The sequence below is a fragment of the Coloeus monedula genome (assembly GCF_965178545.1).
Source record: "Coloeus monedula genome assembly, chromosome: 1".
Classification (NCBI taxonomy): domain Eukaryota; kingdom Metazoa; phylum Chordata; class Aves; order Passeriformes; family Corvidae; genus Coloeus; species Coloeus monedula.
The window spans coordinates 1,896,544-1,922,892 of record NC_138781.1 but is presented as its reverse complement, the minus strand read 5'-3'; the positions used below and the strand labels follow the sequence as shown (position 1 = coordinate 1,922,892).

The window sequence follows — 26,349 nt, the reverse complement described above, 5'->3', positions numbered from 1 at the left end:
AGAGAAATATTCTCCGCACTCTGGGTTCCCACAAAAAAGGGCTGAAAGTGTGGCAATACCACAGGAAAAAAAAATCACGTGGAAAATGATACCAGAATTAATTCAGGCATCGTACAGATGGGCCAAAGAGACATTTCCTAATGCAGGAGGAAGCTCTGGGACAGGGATGGGATGCAGTATTTCAGCAGGCCTGTCATTCCAGGTGGGAATAGCAGAGGCCTTTCCCTGCAGGAAAACAGCTCGCCTTGGATCCCGTCTTTGCTGGCACCTGCCAAGGAAACTCTGGAGCGCCTCGAAAACGAGGGTGCACTCACAGGTCTGTGTATGCACCTCATCTCTGCCTCCTCCCCCTCAGATCCTCATCAGGAAAGTCCCCACTTCAACGAGGGAAAATCCAGGGGCACTGATGGAAGTGTGAGCTGATGAGGCCATAAAAACTCTTGACTTCGCGACGAGGAGGAAGCAGGATCTGTCTGGAATTGCCTCTTGGAAGGCCAATAATTCCATGGTGTCACAGATAAAACTTGGCCACAGATAAAACTTGGGGTTATCGGTGGGAGCTGTGCAGTGGCAGCGGCTGTGCTTGGGATCTCTCCCAAATCCCGGTGACTGAACTCTGGGAAAATGAAGGAATTAGCAGTGTTTGAGATGCAGTTCACAGCTGAGGAAGCTGAGTGACACCAGCAGCGTGTGTGCAAACCAGATGGGTTGAGCTTCTTGCATCAATTAATGATAAACTTTCTGATTTCCGGGCTTCAAACTGGTGGAACTGGAATGGGAATAGCACAAATGATGCTGCAAAGGTTCCTCTCAGCATGGTGGGTGTGGCACAGGACAACCAGGTCCTTCCTGAGATTTGGATGTTGCACTCGGAGCAGAAGTTGGGCAAGATTAGGCCAAAAAACCCCATAGAATATCCTGAGTTGGAAGGGACCCATGAGGTTCATCAAAGTGCAAAATTCTGAAGCAGAAATTCAAAATTCTGAATTCTGTAAACAGTCTCTTGACTCTGTAGGTTCATGTTGCTCTCAGAGAGGCCGGAGTTAACTTCCAGAGGGGTTAAAGCTTCCTGGGTCGTGTGCCATGAGCTGTTTGCTCACTCTCCAGGTTCTTGGTGGACACACACACAGAGTCCTTTGCAATCTTGGGATCTAGCTTAAAATGGTTTGGGTTGGAAGGAACCTTAAAGATCATCCAGTTCCAACCTTTTTCCACTTAGAGGTGCCCACTTATCTCCCACTCAGCCCCTTCTTGGAGCAAAAGAACACAACCATGGGGTTCTGGCCGGCAGTTGAATCGTAACAGTTGTGGCTTGGGCGTGTAAAAAACAAAAACACACACACCCACCCACCCCCCTCCCCTGAAACGTTTCCTTGGAAAGAACAGCTTGGCCTTTGTGAGGAGCTGAGAAAGCGTTCGACTGACACCGTTGCCTTACAGGACCTCACTCAGCCAAGGTTGCATAAAAGGGCTTTATGGGATTAGAAAGGTTCCATGCAGCGGGAGCTCGGAGGCAGCGTGTCAGGTGGGGCAGCTCTCCCTGGCTCTGCCTGCGCTTTGTTATTGATGCCACGCTCTGGAAAGTGCCACCTCACCCCCCCCAACCCGCTCCCAGGGCCTCTGGAATGTGCGCGTGGAGCTGAGGGCCCCCGGAGGGAAAACGCGTGTGTGGGTCCGTGTGTGTGGCTTCTGCTCTTCACCTGGGGGAGTTTCATTGCTTGCTGGCCAGGGAAAAACCCTTTCCCCCTAAATTTCCTCCTTGTCTTGTTCCAGGGATGCTTCTGAGCAGTAATGCAGGCGGTGATGGCGGGTCGCTGTTCGTCACGTGTGTTCCATGGCCCGTTCTTCCACCCGCTGGGGGAGAGTTGTGGCACTGTGCAGCAGCAGGAATCCTATTTCCTACCATCTCCCTGTCCCTGGATCTTTATTTTGTGTGTGTTTAGGTGACTTTTAGTGGAGATGCACATGATTGGGCTGTGCTGTCAGCAAGTTTTGGATCTGGGGGAAACTGTAATTTGAAGTATCCCAAAGCCAAGCACCTGAGGGGGAAAGATGGGAAGAGGGTGAAAATCACCCATTGCTCTGCAGAAATCTTGGCTGTAGGAGCAATTCCTGCATCCATCCTCGCTCCAAGAGCCATCTGCTACAGGATCCTTGGAGCTTTTTTCCAGACCGTTTAGATGAACAGTCCCTGCTCAGCTGGAAAGAAAAAATGGGGAGAGGGAGCTTAGAAAATGCTGCGATGCCTCCCTCTCTCTCCTTTGCCAGCTGAGGGTCTCTTGTGCCAACCAAAGTTGGCAGGAATTAATCTTTCGAGTACCGTGAAGGCCAGGAATGAACGTCCTGGAGATTTTGTTCCAGATCTTTGCTCCAGTGAAGCTCAGGCTGAGGCACCTCTCTCATGAATGAGCCTCCTGGGAGCTTTGGCTAAGGAGGCACCAGGGTGGGGTGATGTCCCCTTTCCTTGGGGTGCAGCTGCAACAGACCAAAAATGAGAGGGTTAAAATATGCTTCAAACAGACCTTGCTGTTTAGCCTTTTGGAATTTTTTTTTCAATTATTTTTGGGGGAGCAAAACTTGAGGGAAAATATTTTTCCATGTTTCCCACAAATCACTCAGTGCTTTTATCACTGCAGGTTTTTTCTGGAGGTGTCAATACCTTTGAACGTAACTGAAGGAGAACATTTTCCTGCCCGTCTTTGATCTAAAACTCCCACCTCAGCCATTTTTTTGCTCTCTCCAATAGGGAGCTGATATTAAATCCCCTCATCAATGCCTCAGTGATGATTGGATCTGTACTGGATGTCCCTGGCTGGGACTCAGGTCAGGATTTTATGCCCATTGTGCCCCGAGGTTTGGGAGTTAAAGCATCCTGAGCGCCAGCCCTCAGGAGCTGTGCTCCTGGCAGGATGCATCCCACTGATTAGAGAGAAATACTCCTTAAAAATAGCCAATCACTGCTCCTGAAGGACAGGCGGGGCTTTAAAGGGTTCCTGGGATCTCAGCAAAGGGGGTGAGCGAGTGCTGCCCTCCCATTCCCATCACCCCATTTTCCCCCGTGCTCCTGCAGCAATGGAGATGCCCGAGCCCCCCAACCCATCCCGCGCTCCCCAGCGCAGGAGTGCAACGTTCCAGCGTGTTTCCAGGTCTGGATTTCAGCCATTCTTCCTTTTTGGCTGGGGAATGTGTCTCCAGGTGCTCTGCAAGCCCGGATAGCGATTCCCATTGACTCTGTGGACTGGCACCTGGCCGGAACAGGGCAGAGCCAGGAGAGTGGGGTGCAGCAGCCTGGCCAGCACAGCTCTCCGGAGCCCAGCAGATGTTCCTGCAGCCTCTCTGCGCCCCGGGGCCGATGCCAGCCTGGTCCTTTTCCAGCAGCTCGTCACTTGACACCGGGAACAGTCCGCTGGCATCTTTTGTTGCACATTGTGGAGTCAAGGACCTTGTGCTGGGAGAAGGCAGGGGAGGGAGGGGACAAGGCAAAGGGACACGAATTTCCTTCGGGTTTTGTTTTTTTTTTTTTTTTTAGGTTTTGAGCTTGTTCTGTCTTGTAAAAGCTTTTGGCAGCATCTCCTGGAAAGTGTATCCTGCTCTCCAAGCTCAGGCTGCGGCTCGCTGGGTTTTATGTCAGGATCTCTTCTGCTGAGGGCAGGGTGGCTTTCTGTGCTTTCTCAGGGTGTCTCTTGAGCTTTGATGGGACAAATCATCCTCTGTCCCTTCCCAAGCTGGGTTCTGGCTCTGCTTGGTGTGCTAAAATGATTTTTTATGTTTATGCCTAGGACAGTGACAGTGGTGCTCGTGTATTTTTGCCAGTTCCCCGAGTTCATGCAGTGAGGCACCTGAAATGATTTCTTTCCACTTTCAGTTTTAAACACAGTCCTATGGTGGAGGTGGCCAGGGGTTTATGTCCAAACAAGCTCTGTGCGAGCTGGTAGGGAGCATAAATCCAAGTATTTCCTCTTACATTTTCCCTGCTGCCACCTTGCACACGCACCGTGAGGAGCCTCACTGTAAAATCACTGCTGGCCCAGACATGAAGTCCACAGTGCTCAACCAGGACATCCTGATCCCATCATTGACCCTATTTCTACCATGGGCTGGATTTCCTAGAATCCCAGAATGGTTTGGGTTGGAAGGACCTTAAAGACCGTCTAGATCCAAGCCCCTGCCCTGTGTGGGGATGCCACTTGCTAGATCAGTGTCCAGCCTGGCCTTGGACACTTCCAGGGATGGTGCAACCACAGCCACTCCGACCAACCTGTGCCAGGGCCTCACCATCCTCACGGGGGAGAATTTCTTGCTAGAAATTTTTGTTTTCCCTTCGCTCACCGCAGTGCCCCTCTGTTTCTCGGCAGGCTGACGGGGAACGAACCCCTGACCATCCTCCCTCTGACCTCGGAAATGGAGGAGGCGGCTGTCAAGGCCCACTACAAGGTGTGTGACCGCCTGAAGCTGGAGAAGAAGCAGCGCCGGATGTGCCGGCGCGACCCCGGCGTGGCCGAGACCCTGATGGAGGCCATCAGCATGAGCGCCCTGGAGTGCCAGTACCAGTTCCGCTTCGAGCGCTGGAACTGCACCCTCGAGGGCCGCTACCGGGCCAGCCTCCTCAAGAGAGGTGAGTCTGGGGGTCTCGGGGGGGTCTCTGCACCCCACTGCGCTCATCTCCTTCCCTGGTGGTCCATCTGGGGTGTCCTCTGCTGGTGGTGCTTCCCCCGAGGTCCACAAAGAGCTCTGTGCGAGGCTGGAGCTCATCCCTGGGAGGGCGCAGCAGGCAAAGAATGTGCTAATGGGGGTAATTTATGGGCTTGCCCTGCCTGCTTCCCACTGCTGGCCCTGGCTGCTCTCCTTGGAGGCTGGAGGTGTTTGTGCAGGTCTCTGCAGCCAGGAGCTACATTTTCTCCCCATTTCTGCTGGAAGTCGAGCTGCTGCTGGAGGAGAGGGTTTGGAAGCTCTCAAAGCAGTCCCCTCTTCCTTTATTGTTTTATTTATTTATTTCCTATTTATTTTCCCTATTTATTATGCCGGTCTTTCAGGAAAGAAGTTGAGAAAAGGCCATTTTAAGGGAAACAAGACAAACCAGACTGTTCTGTGCTGTCCTGTTAGAGAGGGCAAGGGGAGCCCTGTCATAGTACCAGGCAAAACCTGCAAATGTTTGTGTCCTGTTACTGGCCTGGATGTGAGCAGTGGGTGATTCCCACACCTTTTCCCAGCAGTGCAGGTGGAGATGGCCAGAAATGAGGAGTATTGGGGGTTCAGGTGGTATTTTTTCTTTTCTTTGTGCTACCATGTCTAGTCCAGTTTCCTCCACCCTCCCTGTGAAATCCAGTTCTTATTTCCAGGCTGCAGCAGCATTTTACAGACAGCATGCGAGAGTCTCCAGGGCTTTAGTGACTTCCAGGAAGTCCCACACTCAGCAATGGGCCTGGACCTGGAAAAGCCAGGGTGTGAAGTCTTTAAAGATAAGAGCAGAGGTTTGCAGGGCTAATAAGTGAGGAGGAGTAATTCAGAAGCACCAGGGCTTAACTAATGCACTGTCACTGACTGGTGGAAACAAGGAAAGTCCTTATGAAACCCAAGAGGTCCAGCCAGAGCTGCAAGACATTTAAAAATATCCCTGCATGCCAGAGGAGTCCCTGGATTAGTGGTGCCTTGGGGAAGCCAAGCACTTTCTCATGCTGACACCTGGAGGCCACAGCTCGTTCCTTCAGACATGCCTGTCCCCTGGGCAGCCCCGGCCGAGGGGCACTTCGGAGCAAGCTGGAGTTAAAACCCCACGGAGATCCCCCCCATCCCAGCCCTTGTCAGGGGCCTGTGTAATAAATGAGAGCTCTGAGGGCTGCAGGGCTCTGCTGCTGTCTCATTCCCCCGTGTTTTATATCCCTGCAGCATCTCTGCCCTCCCCTGGTGCCATAAATCCTTCAGGTACTGTTGCCGTGCTGTAACACAGTGCCCTGTAAATCTTCCTCCTCCTCTCCAGGAGCTGCTGGTTCCTGGTTCAGCACTGCTGCAAGTGACACCTCAGGGCAAAGGCTCCCATGTATCACCCCACTAGGACACAGCTTCCCAAATTCATCGTTGAGGGCTTGTTTCCTCCCCTCCAGGACCACTGCAGGGAGAAAGGAAAAAGGCGGGGGGAAAAAAACCCCAAACCACTTTTTTTAACTTAGAAGTTTCTCCCTCTGCTTTTACACTTCGGTCACCAGACCAGCCCTGGCTGCTGGTTTGCAACTTGGGCTGATGCAGCCTCGTTTCTTAAAATAACAGGGGATTGTTTGAGGGACTCGTTATCCTCTTTGGATACCCGTGCACAATTTTGGAAATGGCTGAAACTGGATAGCCAGGCCCAGCAGACTGTCAATGCACTGGGGCTTAGAATGCCTGCATTGATTTAAAGCTCATTATCTTGTTACAAAATATCTTGGTGCAATCAAATAGTGCGTGGTGGAGATGGCTTTAAAACCTGGCCAGAGCCAAATGTCACATGGAGCTGGTTGGGAGCTGCCTGGGGGTGAGATGATCCCTGTGCTGATGGGCACAGGGAATTTGGGAAGCTTTCAGTGATGGAGAGCGGGAGGAGCAGAGACAGAGCTGATGGAAAGGGAGAAGCTGGCAGATGAGCTGCTCCTCCTGGCTTTCCATCAGGCCTGGAATGCGTAGTGGCCACACGGCGCTGACTTTCTGCTGGGATTCCACAACCACTCCAAATTCAGAGCTTGAAATCAGGAGGGCTTCAAGCAGGGTGGAGATCTGGGCTGCCTAATTAATCAGTTAAGGCTGGTAGCTGTGAGTTAAGTGTGTAAGGCCAGCTTGGATGGGGCTTGGAGCAACTTGGGATAGTGGAAAGGGTCCCTGCCCATGGCAGGGGGTGGAACAAGATGGATCTCAAGGTCCCTTCCAAGCCAAGCCATGCCATGGTTGCAGTGTCTCAGACCTTCAGAGCAGGGTTTGCACAGCCCACCCCACTGAGGACTCTGGCACCTCTTCATTCTGTGTAGCTGTGGCGTGAATTCTCCGATCCAGGAGCACAGAGGCTTGGGAATATCTGTGTTTGGTAGCGGCATCCCTCTGACAGGCATGTGGGCACTCTGACCTAAGGTATAACCTAGAAAAAACAGTTTGCAAAGGATGAGAGATGCTTAGAAGGCATTTTCTACCCAGAGGAGTCAGCTGGATACCCATGAGTTTTTGGTGGGTGAATTAAGTGAAGACTTCTCTCACCACTTCCAGTGAAGTGTTTGCAATGTTGAAGATGTTTCTGGGGTGTCAGAGGATGTAGTCTGACTTCAGGGAGAAGACAAAATTTGTTATTTTAACTCTCACCACCCTCTGCGGTGTCCTCAGTGAGTGTGGAGTTGAACCTTTTTGTATTTTAACATTGTTTCTAGTGAGGAAAAGATTCCTGTTCTCCTTTTCCAGGTGAGCAGTAGAATGATTGGATAATTCCTACCACAAGCTGGGAGGAATTAGAACCTCAGAACCCTTGGGAGGACCAAAGCTCAGTCTCCTGGGCTGGATTTTCATCAGCCTTTCCTGCTCCTGGGAGTGTTTTGGGAAGGCATACTCTGGGAATGGCCACATGAGTTTGCTTGGTCTATCATGAACCTCCCAAGGAACAGTTCCAAAAATGACCTGGCAGTGTCTCTGCATGTCCTTGGTTGACACACCAGCTCACAGATATATCCCCTACTGTCACCATCCACTTGTGTTATTTTTGAGTGGGGGATTTCTTGAGTCCCATCCAAACCCGTTCTGGAATTGCATCTCAAATATGCAGTCGTTTATGGCTTCCATAGCTGGAGAATGGGCAGCTATAAATACTGCCATGTTTGCTTTTTATTTCTGGCTTTTGTAATTTGGATTGGAACCGTGGCTCCCTCTGGGTGTCAGTTTGCCTGGCGGGGGAGTGGATGCTGTCACATCCCTGCAGGTGAGCGTGGAGGTGTAAAGAAGGGCTGTGCATAGAAGGTTTGAGGTGCAAACTGTTTTTTTGGAGTGAGGTGCTGTGTCGGGTGACACATCTCCTGCTTCCCAGCCCACAGGTGCCTTCTGTCAACAATTCTGCTGGTCTGGAGTAGGACCTAGTGACTTGTTTCAGGAGGAGAGGGAAGAATGAGGAGGACTGGAAGTCTGTGCTGGGTTCCTGCTGTTTGGCATCCCCTTGGTAGCAGCACTGGGACCTCCATGTCCCATCCAGCTCTTCATGGAGTCAAACAATGCTTTGGCTTTGAGGGAACCTTAAAGCTCATCCAGTGCCACCCCCTGCCATGGGCAGGGACACCTCCCACTATCCCAGGCTCCAAGTCCCATCCAGCCTGGCCTTGGACGCTTCTGGGGATGGGCCAACTCTTGCTCAACTCTTTCCATTTTCAGGCAGAGACTGTCCGTGAGTGACAAAGAGCGACAGCCCCCGAGATGGCCAGATTCCATGGGCATTCCCGACTCCTGGCTTCTGCCACCTCTGTCCATCATTCCTTGCCCTCCCCATGTCCTCTTCGCCATCAGTGATGCACACAGAGCTTGCTGTGCTTTGAGGGTGTCAGGAGCACAGACCAGGCTTTTCCCCGTGGTGCCCAGCAACAGGACAAGAGGAACGGGCAGGAATTGATGCCCAGGAAATTCCACCTGAACTTGAGGAAGAGCTTCTTTCCTGTGCAGTGACTGAGCACTGGAACAGATTGTCCGGAGAGGCTGTGGAGTCTCCCTCACTGGGGATATTCCAGAGCTGTCAGGATGTAATCCTGTGCCCTGTGATCTGGGATGGCCCTGCTGGAGCAGGGAGGTGGCACCATATGCTCCAATGTGGTCCCTTCCACTCTACTATTCTGTGACACAACTCACGCTCTTCCCACAACGGGTTTTGCCTCCATTTCCTGGGTTTTTTTCCTTTCTTCAAGCTGCAATTAGAGCCTCTCCCTCCTGTCCCTGCAGGTTTTAAGGAGACAGCCTTCCTGTACGCCATCTCCTCGGCGGGGCTGACCCACGCCATGGCCAAGGCGTGCAGCGCGGGGCGCATGGAGCGCTGCACCTGCGACGAGGCCCCCGACCTGGAGAACAGGGAGGCCTGGCAGTGGGGAGGCTGCGGGGACAACCTCAAATACAGCAACAAGTTCGTCAAGGAGTTCCTGGGGAGGAAGCCCAACAAGGACCTGCGAGCCAGGGTGGACTTCCACAACAACCTGGTGGGCATGAAGGTGCGTTGAGGGCGGCGCAGGGTGGGGAGGGGGTCACACCGTTGTGGGGTTTTGGGGGTAATAATGCTGTTCTTGGGTGTGGAATAGGAGTGTTGGATGTGAAATGAATGGAGTGATCCTCCTTCTGGAGGGGAGAAGTCTGAGTTAAGGGATTATGCCCTGTTTTTCACTGTGGCTTCAAGAGTTGTGCAAAACCGTTCGAGAGGGAGCAGAGGGAAAGAAGTGGGACTGTCCAGGTCTAGGAAATGTGAGGTGGGGACAAAGATGCTGGTTTCCCACAGGGAGGAGAGGGTTTTACACCACAAAGGGATGGAAAGACAGGTTCCTCAGGCTCACACGAGGTAGGACACGGAGGAAGGGATTTATGCTGCCACAGCACGTCCTTGAGGGATGCTTCTCTTTCAGCAGTTCAGTAGAGCGTGGACAGCGTAGCATCTCCTTGGCCAGGTTTCTTTAAAACTGGCTGGAGAAACACCTGGCAGAGAACCAGGGTGGAGAGAATAATTTCTGGTTGACCTCAGACCGAAAAGTCCCTTCAGTTTTGTCTTCTGGCAGAAACCTTCCGTGTCACCTAGAGCAGAAGACACTGCTTGGTTGTAGAATCCCTTTTTTTCTTTTCCCATCTTTATCCTCTCTTCCTGCTCTTTACACCTTCCGTGAGGCTGCCTGGGGCCTTCCCTGCAGGACTGCCAGAGTTCAGGAAGCATTTGGACAATGCTCTGGGGCACACGGTGTGATTTTTTGGGTTTGTCCTGTGCAGGGCCAGGCTTTGGACTCGATGATCCCTGTGGGTCCCTTCCAGCTCAGCATTTTCTGTGGCTGATGTAAAGGACAAAGTGTCTACAAGTGCTGGGTCATCCCAGCAAGGGGGGAAAGGAAGGGGCTTTCCACCTTCTCCCATAATCTGCTTGGCCGTACCTAGCCTAGAGTTGCTCCTACACGAAAATCCCTCAGATTGGCCAGCACAGGTGCTTAGGATCAGTGTTTCATTGCACCAACCTCCGAGGGGGACATACTGTAAGGCCAGAAATAGCCCTCGAGCCTTGTTATTGTCTGTGTGATTGGATGCAGGCTTGGGGCTGGGATGGGGGACCTGGGTCTCCAGTTTCCCAGGCAAATGCAGCCCAGCCAGTTGTGCATTCTAGGAATGGCCACCCCAGCTCAGTTGTTGCTGTGTCTATGTATAAAATGGCATTCCTCGCAACGGAATTGGGGCATCGGGGAATGCCACCAGCCAGGGCTGGCCAGCAAAATGTCTCCCCCTCTCCCCACTACCAGATGCTCCTAGACAGCACTGAGATCAGGATTAGAAATATCCTGGATTTAGCTGGTGTCTGGTTCTGGCTGACAGCTTTCCTGCTCTGGATTAAAGGGCTCAGTGTCTCTGAACTCCTGTGGCAGCTCTTTGACGTGTGGAACGGGCTTTGCAGGATGTGATGGAATTTGTTTCAATCCTTGCGTTGGTTTCTCTGTCTCAACCCTTCCTTTTGGGGTTGACTGTGTAGCAGATGGGACTGGCAATGGAGAAGGTGGCCCAGGGAGGCTGTGATTCCGTGCTGGATGTTTCTGTGAGATGTCCTGGCTCTCCTCTCCTTCCAGAGTCACACACTGCAGTCTCATCAAAACCTTCAGGGCTGTGGCTTTAGCTGCCACTGGCAAGTTCTTGTAGCTCCATGAATATCCACCAACAGTGGCGGGGCTAAAATACCTCCCTGATGGGTTTGGCCCAACTCCCAGTGTTCCCAATCCCAGGAGCTGCAGTCAGGATGACCATATGGCTGCAGCCACTCCTGCAGTTAGGATTTGTGTCCTTAATTATCATCTGTGCTCTACACTGCATGACTTTGAGCTAAACAAACCCCAAGGATCAGCAGGAGGGATTGAACCTTCCCTTCTGTGTCCTGATCCTTGCGAGTTAGCTCCCAGGGGAAGATGCAGGACTCTCCAGCATCCTCTGCCTCCACTTCCCTTGGCACAGGCGGGCTCTGGGCACTGGCAGTGGTTTCACAGTGTAGTATCTGCAGCTAAACAGCTGAGTAACAGTTGTGACGGTTGTCCAGACACTGAGAGCCCTCCTGGCAATCCAAGTCACAGACCTTTGCTGCAGGTCAGTGATCCAGCGTTCCTATTTTCGTCCACCCACAACGTGTCTGCCGGGTTGGGATTGCTGTCTGACAGCTTTCCTTTGCCTGTTTGCAGCAGCAGTTGAAATGATTTCTCTGCTTGTGCTGCTGGAATAATTCATTGTGCCATGGCGTGGTTGAAAGCCAAGCCAAGCAGCCCACCAGGTTCACAGCACCAGCGGGGAGCCAGCCAGGGAGCAAGGGAATGCGGAGAAGGAAGCTTTCAGGAGGGTGGTGGTTGAAGATCAGGAGAACATGCATCTGTATGGTCGGGATACGTGGCCCTAAAGCACTGGCACAATTCGCTGTGTCGCTAAGATGATGACCAGAGATGAGGATCCAGGCTGACTTTGTGACTACCAGGTCAAAGCTTGCAGTGCTTGCTTCAGATTCCAAAATGCTGGAACCAGTTTGAAGCCTGAGCGCTGGCCTTCTTGGTGTGGTGGATGGATTGTCTTTGGCACTGCTTGCTCTCAGGTGTAGATTAATACCAGGTTTGATCTCTGTCCTTCCTCCTGGTCCTACTGGGAGTCCGGGGATCAGAGGATGAGAGTTGCTCAGCAGACATTACTGTGTTCCTGCTGAGTTTATGGATATTTTTCTCGAGGAAGGTAGTGAGTTAAATACGATTTTCATCATGTTTTGTTTGTCTTCAGAGAAGCTGCTCGCCAACCAACTCGTGCCGTAAAGACTTTGCAACCATTGGGTAGGGTTTGCTCACCCAGTGACTGCAGCAGTCTGAAACCACTTTGGACTAACCTAGAGTGGTTATTGGAAAACAATAACTCATCTGGATTTGATTTGGGGTGGATCAAAGGCAGTACAGGAGTGCAGACAGCCTTGATTTGTGCCATTTTGGAGCTGAACAGTTTGGAACTGGAGCTGCTGCAGTGTGTGGATGTGTGTGTTCGCTGCGGGAGCGGAGAAGTCTCTACTAAAGATACAGCACAAGCTTGGTGGTCCCTCACTGATCCTTTACATGTCATTTTTCCCGTCTAATTACTCCCAACCATGGCAAAACACACAAATAGTCCCTTGAGACCCAGCAGAAAAAGGACCTGTGCTGGACTGACTAATTTGGCAAGCACCCCTCTCCCCTCCTGATCACCGCAGCAGTTTCTCCATGGTGTCACACCGGCAAACAATCCCTGTATTTCTACGAGGGTGACATTATCCTATCCCGCCTAGTTTTAGTATCTTTTGGTAGACGTTCTCAATTATGATTTTACTTCTGCTTTTTACAACCTTGATGGGCTGCCTGTAATTTTGCTGCCACCAGTGAAATAACCACTGAACATGTTGTGCCCGTGGTGGCTCACCACGTTATATGATATGACCTCAGTGGTTAATGAAAGGGCGAGCTTGTCTAGTGTGAGGATGAGGTAATTAGACCAGGACTTCTCCAGCCTTCTCTTTATTGAAAAGCAGGAGCTCTGAATAGACCACTTATTAAAAAAGCAATTTCCCTTCCTTTGCCAGATCTACTCTCCCTCATTCAGCCATTCTTTCCGAGGGGTCTTGGGTGGAGAGGGTGTTTTGGGGGGAGATGTGTGTGTGGAGGGGATGGGGGAGAAGTCAACTGTATTAAAGGCCCGTTGCCAGCAATGAAGTTTCTGAGTTATATTAAATGAAGCCCAGGCAGCCTCGCTAAAGCTCTCATCTTCTCTCCATCCTCCCCCCTTTTCCCCCTTGTACACACAAGTGCAGCCCTCTTTTGTAACCCATTAATGAAAAGGCGGAATATTAGAGCACTCAATTAGTTCCACTGGGCTTGAGTAAGTGATGTTTTAATTAAATTTGCCCAGTTTCTCAGCGAAGTATCATTAAACATGACTTTCCAACTCCCTCTCTGGAGCGTTGCTAAGTTTCTTAATCCCAGGAGTGCTGACCTCTTCCAGAGGTATGTCTGGTCAAGCATGTCTTACAGATCCAAGGGGCACAATTAAAGGGGGCTGCTGTTACCCTAGAAAAAAAGAATTATCATGTTCTCAGTGCCTTTTCCCTTCATCCTTCCAGAACGAGGGACGCGAGCCTTTGCCTGAAGTCTGGCTATAACCACAGCTGTCTCGAGAGTCGAGAATGTTTAAGGCAAAATTATGGGAAGGCAGAAATGGAGAACAAGGTCTCTCTCTAAGCAGTTTCGTGCTTTGAAGCTGGCTCCTTTCATGAGGCTTCCCTGTGTTTTTGCACAAGATGTTTTGGTTTGTGCAGACCATGTGTTTCTGAAGGATCATGGAATCCTGGAACGGCTTGGGTTGGAAGGGACCTTAAAGGTCGCCAACCCCCTGCCATGGTCCTTGTCACTCTTGTAGGCTTCAAGTCCAGACCCATCCTGAGACAGCTACACCTGAAACCATCTGGGATGCTCTGGAGAGGATAGTGGGAGGTGCCTGCACTTTCCCTTGCTGTTGACTTGCTTATTTTGGAATTCCATGTGAGGAATGGCTTTCCCCCCCCCAGGCGGTGCTGGCAGGGATCTCTCTGGAGGGCTGGAGATGCGCTCTCCATATCAGGGAGATGTTTGCCCAGCTATCATCTGTCTGAGGAACTTCATGGGCTATCACATAACACGTTATCAGAGCATGCCACCCTCTTCATTTCTGGAGCTCCGTTCGGCAGAGGGGGGAAATTGAGACCCAGAAAGATTAAGTGACTCCCTAAAGGTCACACACAGGCGGAGGGAGGCACAACTCTCCCGTTGCAGAGACAGTGTTTACAAGCACTGACCATCCAGTCTCACACAGTTCCTACTCATTAGCATGATTCCAGCCGAGCTCCAGGTTTTGCTGTGCCCTCACGGTGTGTAATCATTGCTGTTTTGGAGCTTAATCCACTTGGTTCATGAAAAAAAAAAAAAAAGACACAAAGCATCCTTTTGGGCAGCTTTTTAGGGATGTGTTTGCAGTGAGAAATGGGGCATCGCATGTTTACCAAGGTACAAATCAAACCCAGCAAATAACAGCCTGAGAAGAGCTCTTAATGTACAGATCAGTTTTCAGGGCCACCACTGGTATTAATTGCTGCAGGTTATGACAGGTAGGAATGCCCAGGCATGCTCTCTGGATTTTCCTCTCCTTTCAGGCTGAGATTGGCTCAGCCAAAGCCTTTCTTAGGTCTGGAAATCAATACTCTGGAAAAAAGTTGCTTGCTGTGTCCCGTAAGTGATTGCAGTTGGTTGTTTATGTGGAGCTTTTTTAGCATGGGAAGCATGCTAGGAATACTGAGCATGGGGAAAATACTTCTGAAGTTCTCAATTTTAAGTAGGGTTATGTTGTTCTATGCTTAAATGTTTGTATTTTAATACCTATGTCACTAAAATATGAGTGTTCCTATTTTTTAAAGAAGGAGGGGTGGTGGGAGGGGAAAACTGTTCTGAAAAAGCAGGTTGAGAACAGGCTGAAAAGAAGGGTTTTTTTAACAAGGTAAAAGGAAAACTTGTAACAATCTGTGAAACTTTTATAATCCAGCCAATGGCACTGGCCAGTGTGAAGGGACAAGTCTGATCTTCTGGTTGTGTGTGGGGACCGTGGCTGCTGTCCAAATAAACATTAAAACTTGAGCTGAGAGAATGACTAAGCCTATTTAAATTGAAGAGGGCTCTGCGTACGGGGGATGGAAGGGATTGGATTTGTGGGGAAGCATCCCAAAGCCCTTTCCAAAGCCAGGCAAGGCGAGGGCAGGCTTTTCCCTGGATGAGCTGCCTCCGAGGAGGGTTTGCTGCCTCCTCTGTCCCAAACCATAGCGAATGGTTTGAAGCCTTGGAGCCGCAGCCCAGCCATGACGACAGCGGAGCAATAAGCGAGGAATTCCCACGGCTGGGTGTCCGCCCTGGCCTGCTGCTGCCCAGACAAGAGTTGTCTGAAAACCACCGCCAGAGCCCCGTGACCCAGCTGGGAATGAATGGGAATCCTGTCCTCGGCGTTTCAGCTAAAACACTGAGAAATTGTGTGTTGCAGCATGTCTGAGACTGATCATGACGGGGGCACTTAGTCTGAGCTTCGCAGCGCACCATTGTTGGGAGGAAGGATTACATGTTGCATAGCAATGCTCTGCTGTGATCCCTTTTCCCCGTGGCTCCTTGTAAAGCCAGTTGGGAAGGCAGTCCAGCAGCGCTATCTGATTTCCTCCGAGCCGCAAAGCCCAGGAAAAAAATGGTTCTGTCTTGCTTTGTGTTTTCCTCATTCTGCGTTTGTCAGTATTGGGTGCTCTCACAGCAAGGTCAATGGGAATTTGTGTCCCTAAGTCAAGCTAAATAGCTCAAAAATCCTTATTTTCCTCCCAGACTGCTCTGTTTGAGGCTGCCAAACCAGGTGGTTGCTCAGAGGAGAGTGGGAGGACAGAATTTCCATGTGTGATGCCGTCCCTGACCCACCACTTGTCTTTGGCTTTGTTTTCACGGCAGGAGCTCTCCACAGCACACGACACAAAAAGGATGCTCCTTGTTGCTGTTACTCCTGACTTACTACAACCCTGCTGCTGTGTGGTAGCTGTGGAGTTGGGGCCATGGGGAGCATGAAATATTTTGTGGCTTGGATTGAAGCTGAGCCATTCTGCAGGTGGCCACGTCCTTGGTGTAGATGAAGTGATTATTCAGTGCTGTGTTCAGAACAGGTGCAGCTCTGTGTAGGATGGAGGTAAATCAGGCTCTGAACTGTGATGAAAAGAAAGCAGGAGCTACTACAGCTCTTGAAATCATGATTTTACATGGTAAAACCTTATTCTTCCTCATGTACCCAAGAGTTTCTTGGGAATAAAACCCACATTATTCTATCCTGGAAGCCCCTCCAGGTTTGAAAGCATGATCCAGACGTTTGTCCCAGGAAGCAGCCAGCAAAGCTTTCTCCAACACTGCTCCAAGCAACCTGCTGACTTGGATCAGTCTTGCTCTGCTTCCTGAAGAAATGAGCTGGATTTAAGTGTCTCTGACAGGAGCTCCCAACAAGAGGAGGAGAGGTCGTTGTGGAAGCCGGGGAGCGGGACGAGAACCAGAAGGGTTTTGCCAAGATTCATTTTGGCTCGTGGGTGGTTGGGGCCCGGAGGCAGCAGTTCCCCATCACGCAGCGCCTCGAGGAGCTGCAGCGTGACTGACAGCAGCAGGGGAGGCTGCCTGGGCAGGGAATTTTTCTAGGATTTTCACTCTTGCTGCCTCGTAACATTCTTGAGCCCTTCCCGGTCCTTCCAGGAGAAGGTTTACGGGGCGGTTGGGATGCACCGTGCTTGCACAGCAGCCATATGAAAACCCACACGCTGGGTTTCATGAACTGATGCATTCATGGGGATGGGGACAAGGGAAACCTTTGATGCTTTGGTCCACCGGTTTGTGACACCAGAGCTGTCCCAGCCACTGCTTAACAAGGAGATAGAAACGAGTCAGGGAAATCCAGACTGGGATTCGTGAGGGACTTTGAGTCCAGATGAGGAGAAAGAATTAATCTACCTAAATATACTTATTAGTAACCATTGGGAGACCTTTATGCTGCTGGAGGGCCAGCTGTTGTGAGGAGAATGTTTTGAAGCACCTCAATTAGTGCAAGGTGGTGAGATTTGGACACCTGAGTTTCGCCCAGAGGGTGGGGTTCTGCTCACAGAATCCCCTGGAACTGAGGTGCTTCTATGTGAGCTAGGTCCTCAGGCTCCTGTTGGTGAGGGAGATGTGCTCAGCACAGTCAGTGGAGCCTGGAGACCTGTTCAGTGGAGCAGGTGTTTGCCTGACTGCAGGGTCCTCTCCTGCTTTGGCTCCCCTGACTCTGACAGCAGTTCCGAGGTGTTTCTCAAACTGAGGTGTTTAAACTCAAGTGTTTGCCTGGGTGAGGTCAACCCTGGCTGGATGGTGTGCTTCAAGTGCCTAAACCTACATGCTTATGCCTGACTGAAGGTCTTCTGCCATCAGCCAGCTGCCAAGCCATCGGGATCAGGTTTTCCAACACGTGTTGGGCTGTATCCCCCAGCCCACGTGGATCCTTGGCCACAGTGCTCCTGCAACGTCAGCTCTCCTGTGGAGCTCAGGAGAGGTGGCTCCTGACGAGAATAGCACCAGCTCCAGGTTCCCTTCCTGAGTTCCATGACCCTGTCTTGTTCAGTCAGCTCCAAGTCCAGGAGCATGACTAGAAGCTGAGCCAGTTCCCGTTGGTTTCTTGCTTTCCCAACTCCTGTACAATGGGGGTTGTCTCCTTTTCCAGGTGGAGCAGATGCAAATGCGCTGGGGGAGGAGGAAGGGTTGAGGAAAGCCTGAACTGATGAATGACTGCAGTGTGCAGCCCTTTCCCAAGTATCCCAGCAATTTCTGCCCGTTTTGCTGATGGTGTGGGCATGAAATCAGGTGGAGGAACTTTGTTTCACACGAACTCAGCTCTCACTTCTGGACAAGCAGTGAAACGGGACTTTACACAAGGGAGGGCGCGGGTGAGGGTTGGGGTTTTTCCCCCCCCTCGGTGTTGAAATGTGTTCTGCACGCTTTTGTCTGACATTGTGGGATTTCTTGTGGACTTGGCGAGACACTTTGGCACACAAAGCGTGACAGCCCTTACCCGAGCCATCCCAGCTGAGCACTATAACCAGCAACACATCTCCCCCTGTAACCCGTCACCGCTTTGAATGCTACTGTGTATTATTGGATTGCACTTGCAAAGGTCTTGGCTGTCCCAGGAATGAAGTGTGACCATTGGACGGGCTCTGCTGAAGGCTGCATTATGCATATTGTCTTTCTAAAAATGTTTCTGGAATATCACAATTGGGCCAGGCCCCAATTCAGAGTCCATGACCTATTGCATGGTCACACATGGGGCTCGGCAGGATTTGTGCAGCCAAATAATTAAGGACTGGCTGGTCAGGAAATGGACTGGAGCCAGTCCTCTGCTGTCAGGAGGCCACAACGTAGGCAGATGCCATCACGGGCATGGGGAGAGGTTGTTTTCTTCTTTTTTACATACCGTAGATGCCCAAAGGAAGGGCACTTCCAACAGGACCTTGTCAGGACCCAGCTCTGCAAAACAAACTCTGTTTTCACCTGGCTGTTTTAAGGGGTGGTTGTACCTTACCCATTTAAAGTCAAAATAAAACCTAGTTTTGGGGAGGGGGCAGGGAGGGAGAATTAGAAATATAAATTTGTGTTTATAATCTGGACAAAATGTGGGGTATCTGTGGCTGTCCAAATAACATCTCTGCTCTCGTGTTGCCCATGGAGGTATCCCAGGTGTAAATCTCTCTCTGGAGAAGGGGAGCTGGAACATTCCAATGCTGTTTCTAAGGAGATGGATGTGGCTTTGTGCCGTGAAGCTTCTTCATTGCAGCTTCTGAACTGTACTTCATTGATTTGAAAAGGATGGGATCCTTTGTTTAGCATCAGTCAGTTGATGATGCTAAACAAAGATTGCTTCTGCTTGTACCTGGGTTTGGGGTACTGTGGTAAGGAGAACGTTCCTACTGTCCACGCTCCTGTTCTGGAGCATGTGCCACCCCACCCCTTCCCACCAAACCAACTTCTTCCACTTTTGTTATATCTTATACTTACTATTGACAAGGATAAACAGGTGTTAAAATATGTATTCATCTCTTAGTTGCATCACAGTTTCAGATCTCCACATACACAGTGAGTGGCAGCACTGGACAATCTTTGTACACCTTTGTAGTATCATTAATTAGCCAATTAAGCAAAGGTCTTGCAGGTAAATGTCATGATCGGTGAACTAAGAGCCTTTTGAAATAAGTATTTCCTGTAGGATGTGTTTTCCGTCTGCTTCCAAAAGATACTTTTTGTATTGTCATCAACTTTGTGTCCCTGAAGCGCCTTCTAGAAAATGTTGTGTTTTACTTGGTGTCTTGATTTCTTCTGCCATGACTGATTCTCTTTGGGGCCGTGTGTGTGTCTGCAGGTCATCAAAGCCGGCGTGGAGACCACCTGCAAATGCCACGGCGTGTCCGGGTCCTGCACCGTCCGGACGTGCTGGAGGCAGCTCTCCCCCTTCCACGAGATCGGGAAGCAGCTGAAGCAGAAGTACGAGACCTCGCTCAAGGTGGGCAGCACCACCAACGAGGCCACGGGGGAAGGCGACATCTCCCCGCCTAAAAAATCCATCCCCGGCCACAGCGATCAAATCCCAAGGACTACGGATCTCGTCTACATTGACGACTCCCCGAGCTTCTGCCTGATGAGTCGCTATTCCCCCGGGACCTCGGGACGGAAGTGTTACAAGGACAAGAACTGCGACAGCATCTGCTGCGGCCGGGGGCACAACACGCAGAGCCGGGTGGTGACACGCCCGTGCCAGTGCCAGGTGCGTTGGTGCTGCTACGTGGAGTGCAAGCAGTGCACCCAGAGAGAGGAGGTTTACACCTGCAAGGACTGACACGACCTGCGGCCTCTGCTGCACGGCCACCCCCGGGGATGGGCCAGCTTGGAGAACTGCCTATGGAGACAAACAGGGTTTGATTGACCTTCTGGGATCTGGAAGCTGTGTTGAGACATAAGCACTTTGTAGGGTACAGGTGACCCAGCTGTGTTGCTGTTTTGGTTTTTTCTGTTTTGTTTTGTTTTTTTGTTTTGTTTTTCCTGTAGACTGAATTTTCATGAGGTCCAACCATGTGGAAATAAGTGCCTGTCACACTGGGGTTAGACACCAGTTGACCTTCACCTTTGTCGTCTACGCAGTTTGATGGATCATTTCTCCTTGGAACATTGTTTCAGCCATCCTCCATGAACTCCTGGGCTAAGATATTCCCTTTGGCATAAATATCCTGTACTTCTTTATTCTTGGAGCTCACCCAACTGCTTAGAGAGCTGAGCAGATACAAAAGATCTTTCTGCTTTGAGCGTGGGAAGCGGCCACTTATTTCTCCTAGAACTGGAGAGGGATTTATAGGGAATGATGGGTTCTTCCAGTGGAGTTTCTGCACATGGAGCAAACCAGGCTCTGACAAAGAGACCCGCTGGGAGCATCAGCTCTTTAATGACAGCTCCGTATCCACGTGCATTGTCACCAAGTACAGCTCGAAAACGTTGGGTCCACCACGTTGCAGATGGAAATAGATCCAAGAAAAGAGGTTGGGAAGACAGCAGAACACCAGACGTGCCTGTCCCATTCAGTCCAATCCCATGTTCTTTATTTAAAACAATTCCCCCAAATGCAGGTTCTTTAGCACTATCGCTGTCTTAAATTTAATTGTTTTTCTTTTTTTTTTAACCACTAGATACTTTTGTTTCATTTTCACTTCGCGCATGATTTATTTTTCTCTCCTCTTCCCACCTCTTGCTGATGGAATTCACCCTGTGGTAACTGCTTCAGAAATCTCAACTGAAACTTGTTGAGTCTTACGCCAGCTGAATTTGGACGTGTTTCTCTTGAGCAGAACAAGAGAAATCCGAGTGCATCTTGGAACCCGGGGCTGTCTTGCGTTGTGGAGCAGCCGTTGTGGCCTGGATCAGACCTCTGGAGGAGCTGACTTTTCTTTCCTAGGTCATCATTCCATTTACTCTAAACCGTGGCAGTGGTACATGACACAAGCTGTATGTAAACCCTATGACCTTAAGATGATTTTTTTTTTTTTTTTTAACCACTAGATCGAAAACTGTATTTTAAAAACACGTCTGCTAAATCCTACCAAACTCGTGGATTTGGAATAACCGATCAACACAGAGACAACCTGAGAGAAGCCAGAAATTTGACTGCAGGGCTTGATCACTCCAACGCTGTGAAACACATGGCAACCTCCAGCATTTCTTTTTCCCTGGGAAGAGGAGATTTACAATCCAGGACTTGATGTGCCAATATTCTTCATATAAAAGTGGATTGGAGGCAGCCAGCGAATGCCTGAACAAAACTTTCTGAGGAAAAAATGGGGAGCAGAGGGTGTTTTGTTTGATTTTTGGTAGCAATTTTTTGTTTGTCCAGTAGTAGCAATTTCCACCAAGTTTCTATAAGCCATTGATCTGGTGTTCAAAAGAGGACATTTTCAGCCAGTAGTAAAAATTAGCAAAACGAAATGAGAGCAATTTCCCAAGATGGACCATTCTTTTTCAAAGTCTTTTTTTCCTTATTTTTATTTAATTTTTAATTTTCCCCTCCCCAATTGTAGCCACTAATATTTAAGCTGTTCATGTGCATCTACTGGGAAGAGAAAAGCTAGATTTTGGGTTTTCTTGGTAACAAGTACCTGCAGTCCAGCCTGCCTCGTTGGCATCAAATCTTGAGGTGGGGGCATGGGGAGGGACAGGGTGTACTGTTTAATAGCACCATGGTCCTGCAAAGTGAAGCAAAATGTCTCTTTTTTGGTGTTTCTTTATTTGCTGTACAATTCTGGAGGTTGGGATAATGCTGGAGGAGGAGGAGGTGGAATCTACACATGGAATTCCCACCTTCCACCCCAGCAAAGCACCGGGAAGGTCTCGCAGCTTTTGGGAAAGTCACCCCCGAGCAGTTTATCTAATGGTTTAAAAAATAAATTGCCTAGAAACCTATTATTCAGTGTGTATATATAGATATATATACACACCCTGACACATAAATATATATATATATATAAATATTGAACATTTATTTATTGTAAAGCCCTTCAGAAGGACCTTCGTATGGTTTCAATGTGGTATTGTGTTAATTCTCTTTCTCCCTCTGCCTCTCTCTCTCACACATATGTGCAAACTCACTGTTACATTTTTGTGTGTGCTAGAATAGCTCTTCCCCTCCCAAGTAAAGCCAGATCCAAACCTGCTCAAAACAGGAATTTTGAGGTCTGAATTACTATTTCTGGTTCCATTCTTTTTTTTTTTTTTCTTTTTTTTTCTTTTTTTTTTTTTTTAAAAACATCTGTTCCTAATTAAAGGATGGGCCGCAATTTACGTGCATTATTATTATTATTATTAATTATTATTATTATTATTGTTATATTTAAACCATGGGCCTCATTTTCCTCCTCTTCGCTGGTGTCTCTGTCTCCGTTGACCTCGCTGGAGTAACTCCACATTGCACTGGTGTGAGAGGAGAGTGAGTCCCTAGAAGCAGAAGAGGAGGGGAGTGTTGGCATGGATATCCTGGCAGAGAAAATGCCGGGATGGGATGAGATGGGATGGGATGGGATAGGGAAGCTTGGTGTGTTTGGCAGTGTTGGGGAGAGAGAGATGGGTGGGAAATAAGGCAGATTGTCCAAGCTTGACTAGAAGGAAGCAGCAAAGAGTGAATGAACTACTGAGTGAAAGAGCTCTTCTGTGTATTATAACTCACGCACTGAAGCCTGGATGCTTTCTGTAAGTATTTTAAAAAAAAAAAAAAAAAGACAAAAAAAAAAAGACAAAAAAAATTAATAACAAAAAAAACCACCACAAATTGTATTTATGTTCATGTGGATATATTACTTGCCTGTTATATATTGTAAATAGCAAGGTTTATTCTCCTGTGGTTAAAAAAAAAAATTATAAATAACTAAATAGTAGCGAGGCACATGTGTTAAATGTATAGGCAGTGTATAAAATATACTAACACTCTGAAATCAGGAGAACTTGTCTTCTTGGCCTTTTGACCTAGGGTGGTAAAACAAATGTGGGTTATTTTTCTTCTCCCCCCTGCACCATGCTGTGGGTGTGTTTTGGGTGGGGGGTCTTTAGTTCCAGTGTTTTCCAATGTTTGCCTTATCGTCGAAGAAGGAATGGGGGGAAAAGCCTCCTTTTGGAAAAATCCAGTGGAGCTTTAGTAGGAGCTGGGAGAGAAGATGTCAAACTATCTCAAAACCCTTTGAAGTGCTAGGCCTGGGTTTTCTGATGGTGAGAGGTTTGTTGGAGTTGAATTAACTCGTGGAGTAGGAACCTTGTCCTTGTGCTACTCCATCCACAAGTCTGGAAAACCCTAAATAAGAGACTGGGAACTCCTGTATAAAACAGGTCCTGTAAAACCTTTTTGTCCCAGCTGGATTAAACTGGATTTTTCCAGAGGGGCTGATTCTGCCACACCATTGGATCTCCAGTGCAATTCAATGAAGTTGCTCAGTTTTGTAAAACTATTTCAGCGGTGCATTTGGGTCCCTGAACTTTTTCATGGTGTCATTTCATATCTATAAAAAGAAAAGTGCAAAACAACTTTCCCCCTTTTGTTGTCCCCAGAGAAACAGGATTTTGCTCAGATGTAACTGGAGAAGGATGGATGGGTGGAGGGGAGATCTCTGGTTCCTGACCCCCTTTCACCCCCTGTCCCCCCACAAGTGTCAAAGTGTTGGTTCTCCTAAGCTGATCCAGCCAGATCAGTTTTGGGGTGGGGGGGGGGGGGAGGGGGTGCAACCATTATTTATATAACTTTTTTATTAATTTTTTTAAAAAGAGAAGCTAGCTGATGGAAGAATATTTTTATTGAATAGTGCATTTTAGTTATGTCAGAAATATAAAAAAAAAATATATATAATATTTTTGTAAACAAGGCAAACTGAAAACGTTTGCTGTTTTATATTAGAATTTTCTATTAAAAGAAATAAAAACCCACAGAAATAATTGTTGCACCCGTCATCTGTTTTTTAACAAGCTTCTATTCTGTGTGACTGACTCATTTATGCCGGATGTGGAGAAATGCAAAACAAGTCCTAAACATTACGTTCTCCTTATCTTCCAGTTATCAAAACCTCCAGTTGGTGAAACAAGCAGTGTTTAATCAACGGGGGATTTTTAATTATTATCATTAGTAACACTAAAAATGAGTTATGAAAAATGAGTAGCTTGTAATGGAAATATAAAAAAATCTACCCCAAAATATCAAGTTTATCCTTTTTTAACTGAACATCCTGATTTGGAGATGGGTCTGGATGGAGGAAATCCCAAATGTATTTGCAGTAACCGGGGATTTGCCACTGAGCTCAGTTGGCCTGGGAAGAAACGACTCTTAAAAGGTGGTTGGGGAAAATAAAACCATAATCAGAGTACATGGGATGGTTAAATGAAAAGGACCAAATTCCAGGCTTGACCCAACACAAGCAACTTTTATCTCTTTGAATGGGGCAGTGTGAACTTGGGGAGCTGGGGATTTGATCTGCTGTGGTTCAGGAAGTTTGTCCTTCACCTTGGGAAGCAGGGAATGGTTTATGGGCCCCCTGTTTTCTAAAGGAACTTCTGGGATTGCTGGTTTGGAGACCTGAGCAGGGGCTAAAATAATTTCTGAGGAGTTTTTGTTGTCAACCAGCCCGTTGACATCTGCCTTCCTTCAGCCCAGGTCTGGAATTCCTTTGTCCATCGTTTTTTAGCTGCCCTGTTTTAGGGAACATACAGTCGGGTGCTTTGGCTGGGGTAGGGTTGGATGAGACCCCAGATGAAGGGACAGATTTCTCAAGGGTACTTTCATGGAGTAGATGCTGCTTAAGGTGATTTTCTGGTGGATTATGGTGCCTGTGAAAAATTCCTCAGTTGATGCTGCAGTAAAATCCGGTCTGTTCCATACCCGATGGAACAGGTGCAGTAAAGCTCCTCATTCCCGGTTTATCCAGCTCTGCGGGCACATCTGCTGGGTTGAGTCTGGCTTCCGTGGCCAGCTCATCCTGGATTTCAGTTTTTAGGATGCTAATTAGGTGATGACTTTTAGAAAGTGACGTTTTCCCACAAGAAATCCAAGATACGGCCTTTCTGGACCACATTGCTCAGTATGGCACAGGATCAGGTCCAGAGGAATCATGGAATGTTTGGGGTTGGAAGGGATCTTAAAGATCATCTCACTCCAGCCTCCTGGTTGAATCTGGTCAATCTCTGGCCATGAATATTACCATTGAATAGCTTTCAGATTTCTTTTTCACTGACTAACATTGGATTTGACCAAATCATTTACAAGTTCCACAAACAGAATATTTCTGAACAAACCAACCACCAAAAAAATTTAAAAAAAAAGGGAATCTCGAGGTTTTGTGGGTGGGGAGGAAAAGAAAATGGATTTGGCAGCACAGTGTACCTCTGGCTTCCTGTAACTGCAATTCCTCAGGTGCAGGGAGTGAGTGGGGTGTGAGACCAGAAGTGACTCGGACACATCGAGTTCACCTGTCAGGGGAAACGTTGGAATTCTGCCTTTTTCTCAGTTGTTGCTGAGTTTGTTCAGAAATGGGGAAAATCCTTCTTAGCATTGGGCAAGGTGAGCCAAAAGGACAGGAGATCCCTCCCCTCAGGAATGTTGGGAAAGGTGTTGGCATTGATGTGCCATGGGTCTGGAATCATCCCCCCTTAGACAAGGAGCCCGTGGTCGGCAATCAGTGGAGGCACCTCTGGGAGGTGCTTGGCCCATGTGGAGGTGCCAGTTTTCCCTGCTGACAGTAGAAGGGGATAAGACACCCAGATTGAGAGAGGTGGGACTGAATTCAGGAAAATCGAGATATATGCGGATAATCCTTCCAGCTCCCCTTGGGCACGAACCCATCTGGAACAGCCACCACCAAACCAGCCCAGGAATTTCCCTTGGACCACCCCATCTTTAACAATTTGAAGCAGGAATGTAAAGTCTAGGATTTGTTTTGCACACCTGGGATGGCATTTCCTTTTAAAGGGAGGTGGGAATACTAACATGAAGGATTAGTATTTTTCTTGTTTTTCTTTTTTGTTTTGTTTTGTTTATTTTCCAATGTCTTATGGGAGCCTAAGTTATTTTTCTCTACCTCATATGTACAGCTTGTAGGTATAAATCTGATTCTGAGTGACTGTTGAGAATGTATTTAAGTTATTTAACATCTTTGTATAACAAAAAAAAAGAAAAAAAAAGCCAGAACAAATGAAACAATAAATGTATTTTAAATTATACTTGAAGCGTGCACCTCTTTCTTCACATCTGTTGGGAAAGCCCGTGTCCAGTGGTTGTGGGAGACCCTTCCTTCAGCCTTCTTCCTGAACATAAGCCTGGCCTTGGGGCTAATTTAAGCCCCAAAAGTGGTGCCCTGAGCTGCAGAAATGCCTCTCCATCCATTTTACGTGTGTTAGACAAGCTCAGGAGGCTGAGGGACTCCATCGGCTTCCCATGGGATTCCATGGCCGTCACACTTTGCTGGAGAAGTCAGGATACCTTGGCACAGTGTCACTGTCAGGATGTGATTCCAAA

The 26,349-nt window shown here is 48.7% G+C and overlaps 1 protein-coding gene across 1 annotated transcript in view; it reads left to right on the top strand.

Moving 5' to 3' along the window:
• The window catches only part of WNT9A (Wnt family member 9A), a gene marked incomplete at both ends in the record, with an annotated part of 51,840 nt that extends 32,181 nt beyond the window's left edge, over positions 1-19,659 (top strand). The window contains 3 exons of the mRNA XM_082302371.1: positions 4,356-4,615; positions 8,929-9,191; positions 19,186-19,659. Of these exons, the coding sequence (XP_082158497.1) occupies positions 4,356-4,615; positions 8,929-9,191; positions 19,186-19,659 (997 nt within the window). The remainder of the gene's footprint in view (positions 1-4,355; positions 4,616-8,928; positions 9,192-19,185) is intronic.
• Positions 19,660-26,349: the final 6,690 nt, after the last annotated feature.